Here is a 13,097-nt window from a genome sequence, read left to right as displayed (position 1 = left end):
TTATTTGTTTTTGACGGTGTTTGGCATTTTTTATAAAAAAAATCGTTAATATATGTTAAAGGTTATATTTATTGTAAGAGGCTGAATTGAATTACCTTCAAAATGATGAAGGGTGGATAGCGTGGGTGTATATATTTTAATTAAATTATTATTTTTAAATTCTGATTTGTAATTCTTATAATTTTTAGTTAATTTCTCTAGCTCTCAGAAAACAAATATTAATATCAAGGTCAAAATTATTTGGTGGATTTCATGAACATTTTTTTTTTTTAATAATAGATGACAAACACATTTTTTTTTTAAAATATAAACAGTACTAAACAGTACTGGAACCTGGATATACAGTATAAAAATAGTATAGTAATTCCGGGTGAACAGTACGGAAAAACAGTACTGTTTGAGGAGAGATTTGAACCCATGATCTCCCCTTTACATTTTGATGTCATATCATTGAGCTATTCAATGATTGACATTTCATGAACATTTTAAATAATAATAATAACAATAAGAGTGAATAAATATATAAATAAATAAAAAAACAAAAAAACAAAAGAGACAACACCGACCGGATGTCATTGAATTGTGGCCAATCAAACTAAGCAATGATCACCGATCTCTGATTTCTACTTTGTCTTTTCTTTTAAAACATAAATAAATATATAATTTAAAATAAAATAAATAAAAATAAAAGAAAAGGAAAAAAACCGTCTGAATCCTGACCCATCCCTTTCCGTTTTCAAAGTTTCAAACAAGCACGCGACATATTCCCTTTCAATCCATCCCAAATTATTTTAAATCTCCCAGTTCCAATTTAAAATGTACACATCATCACTCTCACGTGACATTTTCCCAAAATTTTAAAATAATAATAATAAAAAAAATCCTTTTTTTTTCCTTTACTTAACTTTTTAATTAAATTAATTATTTAAAAATTAATCACACAATCTCCAAATCCACGTCATCAAGTACTCAAACACAAACACCACATCACTCATAATATTATTACTACTTCACCAACATCTCCCTCCCATTCATTCCATCACTCCTTCCAAAATCTAATGCTTCTCTCTATACTTATCACCATCCTCTTCTTCTTCTTCTTCTTCTTCTTCCATTCTCCTCTCATCTCCGCCGTTGATCCTCCCTCCATCAACGGTCATGATGATCTCCGTACATATATCATCCACATGGATCACGAATCTAAGCCGTCCATTTTCCCTTCTCATCGTCTCTGGTACGAAACCTCCCTTCTCTCCATCACCGCCTCCGACGCCAGCGCCGGCGCCGACATCATCCACACCTACTCCACTGTCTTCCATGGCTTCTCTGCCCGTCTCTCCTCCTCTGCCGCTGCTTCCTTCGCATCGCTTCCTGGTGTCATCTCTCTTCTCCCCGAGCTCATCCGCCACCCCTCCACCACCCGCTCGCCGGAGTTCCTTGGCCTCTCCGGCCATCATCAAAGCCACCATCCCTCCCCCTCCACTGGTAGCCTCCTCTCCGAATCCGACTTCGGCTCTGATCTCGTCATCGCCGTCATTGACACCGGAATCTGGCCTGAACGCCGTTCCTTCTCCGACTCCGGCCTCGGCCCGGTCCCCGCCAAGTGGCGTGGCTCCTGCGACGCTGGAATCCGCTGCAATCGCAAGCTCGTCGGCGCGCGCTTCTTCTCCGGCGGTTACGAGTCTGCCACCGGCCGCATGAACGAGTCGGCGGAGATCCGCTCACCTCGTGACACCGATGGTCACGGCACTCACACCGCGTCCATCGCCGCCGGTCGCTACGCCTTCCCGGCCTCGTCCCTTGGCTACGCCAAGGGCCTCGCCGCCGGAATGGCCCCCAAGGCTCGCCTCGCCGTCTACAAGGTCTGTTGGGCTGCCGGTTGCTTCGACTCCGATATCCTCGCCGCTTTCGACGCTGCTCTCGCCGACGGTGCTGACGTCATCTCCCTATCAGTCGGCGGCGCCGTTGTCCCTTACCACCTCGACGCGATCGCGGTCGCTGCGTTTACCTCCGCCGAGCACGGCATCTTCGTCTCCGCCTCCGCCGGGAACGGTGGCCCAGCTCCTCTTTCCGTCACCAACGTCGCCCCTTGGCTAACCACCGTCGGCGCTGGATCCCTCGACCGCGACTTCCCCGCCGACGTACGCCTAGCCGACGGCCGCACCGTTCCGGGGGTCAGCGTCTACGGTGGCCCCGATCTCCCACACGGCCGCTTCTTTCCCCTCGTCTACTCCTCCGCTGCCGGCGACGGCTACTCGTCCTCCCTCTGCTTAGAAGGCTCCTTAAACCCTAGTTCCACCGCCGGCAAAATCGTCGTTTGCGACCGCGGAGTCAACTCCCGCGCCGCCAAGGGCGAGGTCGTCCGCAAAGCTGGCGGCATCGGTATGATCCTCGCCAACGGCGTCTTCGACGGCGAGGGTCTCGTTGCTGATTGCCACGTCCTCCCAGCCACCGCCGTCGGCGCAACCTCCGGTGAAATCATCCGCAAATACATCACCTCCTCAACCCCTTCCTCCCCAGCAATGGCCACCATCGTCTTCCACGGCACTCGTCTCGGCGTCCACCCCGCCCCCGTCGTCGCCGCCTTCTCCGCCCGCGGCCCCAATCCCCAATCTCCAGACATCCTCAAACCCGACATCATCGCCCCAGGCCTCAACATCCTCGCCGCCTGGCCCGACAACATCGGACCCGCCGGAATCCCCTCCGATCACCGCCAAACGGAATTCAACATCCTCTCCGGCACCTCAATGGCTTGCCCACACGTCTCCGGCCTCGCCGCACTCCTCAAAGCCGCACATCCAGAGTGGTCTCCGGCAGCAATCAGATCAGCATTGATGACCACAGCCTACACCAAAGACAACCGAGACAAGACAATGCTAGACGAATCCTCCGGCAACTCCTCCACCGTGTTCGATTACGGCGCCGGCCATGTTGATCCACAGCGTGCAATGGACCCTGGACTAATCTATGACTTGACCGCAACTGATTATATAAACTTCTTGTGCAATCTGAATTATACTTCAGATAGTATCAAGACCATCACTAGACGGTCTGCGGATTGTCGAGGTGCTCGAAGAGCCGGGCCATGCCGGAAACCTTAATTATCCGTCGATGACATCGGTGTTTATGATTGATGGTGCAAAGAAAAAGAGGAGATCTACTCATTTTATTAGAACGGTGACAAATGTAGGTGGTGGTGCGGCGGTTTACAAGGCGGAAATCGAAGGGGATGGATTTATTGTTGACCCGAAAGAATTGGTTTTTAGAAGGAATGGACAGAAGTTGAGCTTTTTGGTAAGGGTGGAGGTGAATTTGAAGGAGGAGGAATTGCAGGCCGGGAGCTCGAGAGTGAGCTCCGGTAGCTTGACTTGGTCAGATGGCCGGCATTCTGTTAAGAGTCCAATTGTTGTTACTGTTCAGACACCTCTGTGATTTTGAACTTTGTTTTGTTTGTGTTTATTGATGTATATGTTTTTGTTGTTCAACTTGGGATGTTGAAGTAGTTTGTGTTTTTTTAAGCTTTTAACTTACATGTAAGGTTGAAACCTTTGTGTGTAGAATCAATGGAGTTTTGAGAGAAGAGAAGGAATGAGTGGTGTGATGGAGAAAAACATGGATGTGGTTTTGTTTTGTATTTTGCATGCTTGTTTTCATTTTTTTTTTTTTTGTATTTATTGGACACAGTTTTAAATCTTATGAGAAGTTTTAACTGACGCTCTTGCATGTGATGTTTGTTCTTTAGCTGGTTTTTTTTGTTTTTTTAATTTGAAAAGATTCTTTGTGGGAAAAAAATTGGAGGGAAATGTCCTCATCAGCAAGACAGCAACCACACATGACATTATAGGACTCTTTACTCTTTAGTTCTACTGAACTGAACCCTTGCCAAAGAAATATTATACATTATTTATATATTTGTATTGGTGCTAGGAAAGAGTGTCAGAAACATCAGTCTCATTGTCTGTCTACACAACCTGTCCAAAGTTGATAAGAAAAAAGATTAAATAATAATAATAATAATATATCAAGAGACAGTGAAGCCAACCACGCGTGTGCTCCTCCTCATGCACAGATAGCAGGATGTTTGCCTTGCATGTGATACATAAACACCAAATGAGAAGAGAATTATATTATTACCGAAGAATATACCTGTCACAATGTCATCTATTAATTAATCTCTCTTGCAGCATGGCTTAATTCCACAGCACTTCTTTCCCTCTGTGAAGAAATGGACGATGTGATCTTTAGCAACAATATGTTTTTGAGATTGTAAACCTGCCCGGGAACTCGACCAAGAAGTATATAATGCGTCGATAACTTCACCGGAAAACCGGTTTTTACTGAGGTCAAGTGACTGCAGTTGAGTGGCCAAACAGATTGCAGAAGATAGGTCTTGGATAAGTTGGCAGCATGTAAATGAGTTCTTTTGACAAGAACTAGCACAACTACCATCTTGCCCAGAAAATGCAGGTCTTTTCATGTCTTCATCTTCACTATCAGCCACTTCCAGCGCCTCAGCTTCTGTATTCATTTTGCATTCTGGCTCTGGAGCTGCAGCATTTGATTTTGGGCGTGTTGGTGTTAAATCAAATTGTATAATTCTTTCTGATGGTACAGCAGCATTGTCAGCCAAATGGAGTTCTTCAAGTGAATCATTTCCTGGAAAAAGAAAACAGGAAAATATCATGAGATTTGTGGGAAATTTTATGGTGTTTAACTTTGATGAATTTGGGTGAAAAGTGAAAGATGAATGGACCTGAGAGAACTTGAATTATTTGTACTACTCCTGCAAGTCCTAGATTACATTTGTTTAAGGCCAGACATTTTAGACTACATTGCTGATCCATCAGTATTGCTGCCAGTGCATCACAACACTGATTCACAAGGAAATACAAAACAAAGACATAAGAAATCGAAAGGTTTAGAATTCAATAGACAAGGAAAAGACTTTTTTTTAAATGCATGATTGTAATATTTTCTAATGAGACATACAGAAGAAATGACAAACCTCGCTGCCTATTGAGCTCCCATTAAGGTTCAGTTCAGTGACACTGCCAATCGAAGCTATGTTTGCGCATATCTGAGTTATACCGGGAGATGTCAGTCCACAACATGATAGATCTAACTTCACCAACTCTTGAGGTCTGCTAGATAATGCTCCTGTTAGTTTTATTGCTCCTTCCTGCATCATATTGTATAGTTTGTTTATATAGGCTGTTCATCGTCATTTGAAAGGTAAAGAAGAGTCACTTACAACTCCAATTTGTGTTCCTCCAAGTGACAATGACGACATACTTGATGATCTAGCCAGTTCACAAAGGCCATCAACCATAGCCTTGTTTAGTTTGATACCGGCAAGACTTAGTTCCGAAAATCTACAAAGCAAGAACTTGTGTTTACATGGTAACTTGCAAAGGTTAATTGTTCTTTCTTATTTCTTTTGGAGTTTTCTGAAAGATCAAAGACTTTTAAGAGGGAGGTTACCTTTTCAAGGATGCCAGTTTCACTAAAAGATTAGCCATTGCATTTCCAGAGATGGGATAATTTTTTCCTGTTATATCAATTCAAATTTTTAAGCAGATATATCACAATGAATGAATAATATGTCTTTTTTTTCTTCTGATAGATACCTATTGAGAGATGTGATAGGACCAACCCTTCATGCAATGTATCGGCTATCTTCTGAATAGTTCTAGATGTGATTGAACATGCCTCTATGTTTAAATTATAAAGTGCTGTAAAACCACACAAATCCACATCATATATGGCTTGCCTTGAAAATCTATTAGAAACTGCATTTGATAGTGAACATACCTTTGCAGTTTTCCAGTATAGCACAGAGGTAAGAACTGCATGCATCTGTAAGTCGGTTTTGAGATAGATTGAGCACTTCCAGTCGAGCAACAATGACGGGGCATTCGCAAATCTGTAGATTTAAGCAAATTGAGAAATTAGCCAACACAGCTTCATGCAGAGTAATCAGATCTTGCAAAAGACCATTAAAGCAAAGAACACAAGAATACGAATCAGATACCTGGAATAAAGCAGTTGGGCCAAACCTATTGCAGTGCAAATCTAGGATTAGACTGCCATACTTTTGGCTTGATAGAGCAAATATCTGCTGAAGTCTCTCCATGGTTTCATTTCCTGCAAGGGCATTTTTACAGGAAATGATAAATGACAATTGATTCCTCTCTTTTTATTTTTTTATTTTTTAACAAGGACTTTTCCCCCTTGGTAAAATAAATTTACTGAATAGATAAGTATCAACAATGTTTTCAGACAGGATTAAGCAAACATAGATCTAAAACTTTTTGAACTTCAGGAACAAGTAATGGTTGTTAGTTGTTACCTAAAAGATTATGAGAAAGGTCTAATACTGCAACCGTTCTGTGCACCTGAAGAGCAGTCAGAAAAGGTGATATAGATAGGTCTTGCAACGCACAGTCAGATATTAAGATTTCGTCCTCTGAAACCTAGTTTAGAAGAAGCAAGCAAAATAAGCAGATGAGCACTTGGGCCAGGTTTAAAAAATTTCAAACATGGATTAATAATAACTTAAACTTGACAAGGAGAAAGAAAAAGAAAATCAGAATGAAGCATAAGACATTTACTTCGAGGTTGTATAATTTCTTCAGCAACTTCATATTGGGTACCTCAGACATTTTCCTGACAATTATCAGCGTACAACTTCATCAATCGTTTTGGGACCCATCCTTCACAGAAAGAACAAAAGTGCTATAACCTCGACGTAAATCTAAATATGAGCCAGTAAGAAAGGATAATGACATAAGCCAGGTCAAAGTAGCTGCTAGCCTAACAGCCATGGTTTGATAATAAAAAGTACAACTACATAAGAACTTGATATGAAGTAAAATTTTACAGATGAAGATTACTGGTGAAAATAATGAAACATTAAAACATAAAATACAGGAGAAAAGAAAAGGAATTTGTGACTTCCGTATTTTACTAGTTTGTACAATCCTCAAACAAACACCAGGTGTATGCAATGAAATGGTTTTTTCCGTTGCAAGAAAGCAAGGATTAACCCAAAACAACAAAGCTGATAAATTTTGTCGGCATGCTACATGGAAAGGATAAATTTTACTAGCATTTGTGTTAAAGCATGTCTTGTAAAATGCCCCCTGCATGGATGGCTGTGGTAACTCTCATAACTCATAAGCAAAGATACGACCAATCATATCAATTGGAATATCACTTTAAAACACGCACTAGAACCTAAACAAGTGACACTTTATAAGTTTTGAAGAATAAATAACAATACAATGCTATGACTAATTGCATACCAGTAATAATGACGTCAATCCCGACATTCTTTTCATATAAAAAATGCCTCAAATCTGCAATTGGGTCCGCGGAACATAAAGCTTTCCCACAGCACTTCAACTGTCCAATCACTGGCAACAAGCCTTACAACAATGAAATACAGTAAGTATGAGGCTAGTAGGGTGCAAAATTTGAAATTGTGAAAATTTTTATTTTGAAATATGCTAAGGTTGTGAGTTATCGATGAAGTCTAGAAACAACATATCATTGGTTACTTTTTAAGTAGTGAAAATGGCGTCGTATGTGACTTGAGAAGCTTGAAGGAAGGAGGTACCTTTTGATCTCTTCTCCTCTGAGGGCTGAAGGAAGTATACACAAGCAATTTCAACTTTAAGTGATTCAACGTCTAAAGCGTCACCATCTATGAAAGAGCTTACATCAAGTTGAATTGTTTCATCACCTATCTTAAATGCAACAAATTGCTGCACAGTATACAATGAAAATATAAGTTCACAGGTTAGAGGCAAACGAAGTGTAACATAAAATATGTTAAATTTTAGCATGTATTGCAAACTTCAAAACAGATAGATAAGAATAGTATACAGGCGTTCATGTGCTGAGTAAGCAACGAAATACGTACAAAGATAAGCTCAACTAAAAAAGTTCCAGACAATACTATTGAAATCACAAATATCGTGTTTGTATAACCTAAGTTAGCACAAATATCCAAGGATGGACAACCAAATGCAATAAAGTGGAATATGGATATTCTTCTAAAGCATGGTTCACAAGTTACAATATTACAACCATTAACTAGTGCCAAGCAAGTAATTTATTATTAATTAAATTAAAACAACTTGAATTGAAAATAACCGAAATTCAACTTAATTAATATTTGATCAAAATAAATATTTTATGGTTAAAAAGTTACAATTCTAATAAAGGATAGGTGTTTATTAGTAGCAATGTTTTTTAAACAATTAGTTATTAAATATATTTATTCAAATGACTAAATTTTGTAAAAGAAGGTTTGTGGGGGTAATATTAGGTGTTTAGTCGGTAAAAAGTCACCCCACAACCGAACATGAGATTAACAACATTAACAGCAAATGCAGTTGGGAACTAAGAATATATCACAAAATATACTTACATCATTCTCATGTTCTGGTAAGTTGAAACCAGCATACTTTTGGTTTGCCAGAAAGTCGCCAAAAGCACAATTACCATCTGATTTTAATCCACTAGCGGCAGATCTGTTTGAGTTGGGTAAAACTGCATCATTATCAGCGGTGGAATTAGATTTCTTGGATTTGAAGGAACAAACACTTTCTTCGATTTGGACAGGCATGCTTGAACTGAGCACGTCCTTAGAAGCAGCATTGTGATGTGCAAGATCCTGCAATAGAAAAAGTTTAATGATTGAGATCCAGTAAATGCTTAAAGTAATCAGGAACGCAACCAAAACCATACAACATTGAAAAGTTTAAACAAGATACACATACTACCTATCAATATCAACAGAATGAGCATGCAAGAGCTGAATAGTTTATAGGCTTAGATAATAATATTGAGCAGATTCTAACTTTTGAAGCATTTAGTTTACCTGAACTGCATTGGTTGCAGTGGTTTCTTCAAGCTTGATATCTGCAGATTCAAACAAATGAATAATTTTCCATCTTCACAACTACACTAAAGAATACCACCTTATTCAAGATAGATAAAAGAGTAAATTGAAAAAATGACCTACAAATTTGAATACTTAAGTAAATAACTAGTCAGTTGTTTAGAAAACCAACCAATGTCAGAAGCAACAATGTTCCCGACATGGCTCTCATAAGCCCTCCTTTTAGATCTATCTGATTCAATAGGCTCATCACTTTCATCATCAGAAACAATGATACGCGGACGCTTACGACCGCTTGCTTGCTGATTATCATCAGACTTGCTTGTATGTCTGATAGAGGACTCAGGCATACAAGAATTATTGGTCTTCTGAGGCATTTTGGCATTGAAAGAATTTTTCTTTCTGCCATGCAAAAGTGAAACCAAGGGAGCATTCTCATCAATTTCTTCAACATGGTTTGGCAAATGTATTTTACTTGCAGAAGCTTTATGCCTGTCTGGTGAGCCACAACTATCAGAGGAATAAATTGAATATTCACCACCTTCAGTGTCAGTTTCAGAGCAGTAATCACTTCCCCGATTCCTTAAAGCATCAGTATCTTTTAGTAACTGCCTTAACTTCTGAATGTCACGCTGCAATTTCCTGGAGTAGCCATGTTTTACTGCAGGAAAGATAAAGCATATAACTTCCAAAAGGAGGCCTATAGTACATGGATTTACCTGGCTTCTTCAAGATTGTCAAATCTAATCATATGGCTGTAATGCATGTTTTCAAGAGCTGACAACTGAACTGGCAGAAGTTTACCTTCAATTGCAAGCCTGGAATAGAATTTAATAGTAATCTATGTTGGAGAAAACATAAAGGAAACATGGGTAAAAAATAATGCATTAAATTTTGAGAAACAGTGCATTACCTGTAACCATCCTCAAATGCCTCCAGTGCACCAACCCAGTCACCAGAAGAGTCTAGAACCTCACCGATATTAATCTTCGCTAATGCTTGTCCCTGAACTTGTTAGATTTCTAAAATCAGGCTCATATCTTGCTATGAAGAAAGTTGGAAAATAGACATACAACTTGCTATTGAACCAGAATTAGTTGCCCATATAAAGCATAAGAATCTAGCTTTGAAAGACTATTTAGAGAGATCTCTAGGACATACAGAGCATAATTTGTTGACAGATGCTTGATATAACCAAATGGGGGGAGGATATCACAGTTGTAACTTGTAAATAAAGCATGTCACTGTAAAAGAACCACATATATACTTACCTCAAGGTTTCCAATTGACTTGTATATGTTCCAACTTTTCATATACCACTTGCGAGCCTTGCTAAAGTTTCTGAGCTTTTGGTATGATTCTCCAATTGCCAGATAAGAATCACTTAACTTTTCCTTGTCACAAAGTTCAGTGGCTACTTTCTTGATCCTTTTGGCAAACTCTCGATGCTAGGACGTAAAAATACACGTGTAGGTGTTACAAAATAGTCTACTTCAAATTTCAGTATAAACAATGAATGAGAGATGATAGACTTTGTCCAGCAATAAATAAAATGGTTACATATACTTCTATTGCTTTCAAAGAAGTATTTAACTGTTTTCTTTCGAATAAGTTCTTTAGCTAAAACTTTGTCATCCACAGAAAATTGGCAATTCACCATCTAAAGATGATCAAGCATATTGCAAAATCAAATCATGCTCAATAAATTGTAGCATTGAAAGCAAGGATTAGGAATATCTTGAACAATATTGCCATCAGTAAGGAGCAAAAGAAATGAGAGATATCAGACTTCCGTAGCTGATATAGAGAAACAATACAAGCTTAGAAGAAGAGGATTAACAACATAAGCTAAAGACTTACTTTCGGCCATACAGATATTGTGCTTGATTTATCAATGAGGCTGTCCAGGCAAGCTTTCTGTTCGAGCAGGCATTTTCTCTCATTTGATGTACCCCGTGCACGACAGGTGGACCTCATCAGTTTTTTAAGTTCCTGCTCATCTCTTTCTAACTCCTCCAACACTTGAGCAGCTTCTTTAACAATCTTTATATTCTGGTTGATCTGACTAACCAACGCATCCTCATCCTCCATCAATTTTGCAATATCAAGAGCCTTCTGGTAGCAACGAATTGCCTCACCATATTTCTGAATTCTGTAATGTAATTCTCCCAGATTAATAAACCCTTTTGATTCACCTAACGGATGACCTATTCTCTTACAAATTACAATGTCTTTCTCAATATGGACTCTAGCTTTTCCCCAGTCACGAAGTTCCAGGTAGAGTTTTCCAAGATTATGATGAAGCCTGCTCCGAGCATCATCATTCTCAGGTATTTCTTCTTCATCACAGATTTTTAAACCTTGAAGAAGAAATTTTTCGGCTTCCTCCAAATTATCAAGGTCTAGTTCAAGCAAACCAATGTTGTTATGAGCATCGATAAATTCCTTGAGAAAAACAGTAGATCTTTTACACGACTCATTCTCCCTAAGCTTGTCCACAAGTTTCATAGCAGACTTAAAATATTTCTTTGCGTTCCTAATGGCATGATGATCATTTTCAGAGAGTAGAAACATTTCATGGTATGTCCGACCAAGCTGTGTGCTGGCCCTTTGTTGCTCAACAAGGTCATCAGAATCCTTTGCAAGCTCTAAGTGCTTCTTCTGCAAATCAAGATGGCAGCATCATCAGATGCAAAAGAATACTAAAAAACACCTAGACTTTCATAATCCACTGAGGGATGGGGGAAATTCTAGGATATTATCAGATGATATTTCAGTTTGAGACATAATCCTTCGTAGACAAAATATAATGGCCTTCCCAAAACAAATTGGGAAATAGGCCCTGAATGAAAAACAGATAGCTTAAACCCAACAGCATCTACAAATAGATTAAAAGATTCAGCAACATATTAGGATAGTTCAATTTCAGGCAAATTCCCATCCTTATCAATCTCATCAAAGTTTTCCTCAATGAAAGCAACTAAAATAGTGCCACAGTTAATCTATTCCAAAAGTTTCTCAGCTTCTTTCCCTCGCTGAAAGGACCCAAGCATCAAATGTAGATTAACCAAACACTATCAGAATTCGAGTCAAAATAATTTGAGCAAAAGCAATTAACTTTGGAATAAAACCCAAACACCTACAGTGAAACAGTATGTCAGCATCAAACAAGTGGAAGTAATAGCATTGCATCACTCAAAAAATTTTGACATTCTGAACCAAAATCCGGGAAAAGACAGTGTAATCGGATATCAAGATGAATCAAAGTCGCAATTTAACATTAGAAATCCAACCTGGTAAATGAGTGCATCTTTGAATTGATCCAGACGAAGGTAGACCTCTCCAAGGGATTGACAAGTGGGCAGGAGCTGCTTACAGGGAAGATGCTTCACAGAGACCTCATAGTCAATCCGAAGCCATTTGAGGGCTTCCACGTACTCTCCGCGCTGCTTGTAGATGTCCCCCAGCACGTTGGCCCATCGAGCCTCCTCCTCGTGGTTCCCCTCCCTGGCCGCGTCCTTGAATCCCCTCCTCGCCACATTCAGCTCCTCTTCATCTCTCCTCTTTGCCATCTCTCGATCTCTCTCCCTTTCCGTGATCGAGATTAGGGTTTCAATCGGAGCACAGTTGCCGCGTTTTGATCCGTTTTCAAAAGATGCCCATTTGGTTTTCACGTTTCCCGCCTAAAACTTTCGGGGTGATATTTACTGTTAGTCCTTTGTAAATTTGTAAATTATATCTAAACCCTCAATTATCAGGAAAATTATCCACACCTTCCTTAATTTAATTTAGAGTGGAATGCATGCTCATTTTTTTAAAGTTTTCAATTGAAATTTATTTCGAAAAATATCTGTTTTAAACCATTAAATATTATCCGCTAACAAAATATAAATTTAACTAAAAGAGTGAGTATACGAATAGGTGACTAGCGCCTTTATTTAAGAAATTAAAAAAATTATCATAGATAAACAAATACGGAGATGCATCAGTTACAGTGATTCACAGACCATGTAAAAAAATCCTCAGTTTTTTCTCACATGAGATTCACACTTAGTCTATAAATAGTATGGATGAACAATATTAGAATGAGTATAAAATATAAACTCTTGAGTTGAGACGGTCAAATATGTAGTTTTAAGTTTTAATCAAATTTGTGTGTTAAAAAAAAAAAATGGTCAAAGAAGGTTTG

At 39.3% G+C, this 13,097-nt stretch overlaps 2 protein-coding genes across 2 annotated transcripts; one reads left to right on the top strand and one right to left on the bottom strand.

The window, feature by feature from the left end:
* Positions 1 to 966: 966 nt before the first annotated feature.
* LOC120256085 (subtilisin-like protease SBT1.5) lies at positions 967 to 3,629 on the top strand. Its single transcript, XM_039263856.1, is given in 2 exon segments — positions 967 to 3,080; positions 3,082 to 3,629. Coding segments are annotated over 2 exon segments (2,373 nt in total). The 5' UTR covers positions 967 to 1,058; the 3' UTR covers positions 3,433 to 3,629.
* A 349-nt stretch (positions 3,630 to 3,978) lies between these two features.
* On the bottom strand, positions 3,979 to 12,513 carry LOC120256084 (protein TONSOKU). Its single transcript, XM_039263855.1, is given in 21 exon segments — positions 3,979 to 4,656; positions 4,754 to 4,871; positions 5,006 to 5,179; positions 5,252 to 5,372; positions 5,482 to 5,548; positions 5,628 to 5,732; positions 5,812 to 5,923; positions 6,032 to 6,144; positions 6,350 to 6,473; positions 6,612 to 6,662; positions 6,664 to 6,713; positions 7,305 to 7,427; positions 7,619 to 7,766; positions 8,435 to 8,680; positions 8,888 to 8,928; positions 9,081 to 9,550; positions 9,628 to 9,726; positions 9,822 to 9,913; positions 10,180 to 10,356; positions 10,769 to 11,569; positions 12,202 to 12,513. Coding segments are annotated over 21 exon segments (3,999 nt in total). The 5' UTR covers positions 12,481 to 12,513; the 3' UTR covers positions 3,979 to 4,168.
* Between the last annotated feature and the right edge of the window lie 584 nt (positions 12,514 to 13,097).

Source organism: Dioscorea cayenensis, unplaced genomic scaffold, assembly GCF_009730915.1.
Source record: "Dioscorea cayenensis subsp. rotundata cultivar TDr96_F1 unplaced genomic scaffold, TDr96_F1_v2_PseudoChromosome.rev07_lg8_w22 25.fasta BLBR01001281.1, whole genome shotgun sequence".
In the NCBI taxonomy this organism is placed as follows: Eukaryota; Viridiplantae; Streptophyta; class Magnoliopsida; order Dioscoreales; family Dioscoreaceae; genus Dioscorea; species Dioscorea cayenensis.
The sequence above is the reverse complement of the archived record's forward strand: the minus strand, read 5'-3'. Positions and strand labels throughout refer to the sequence as shown.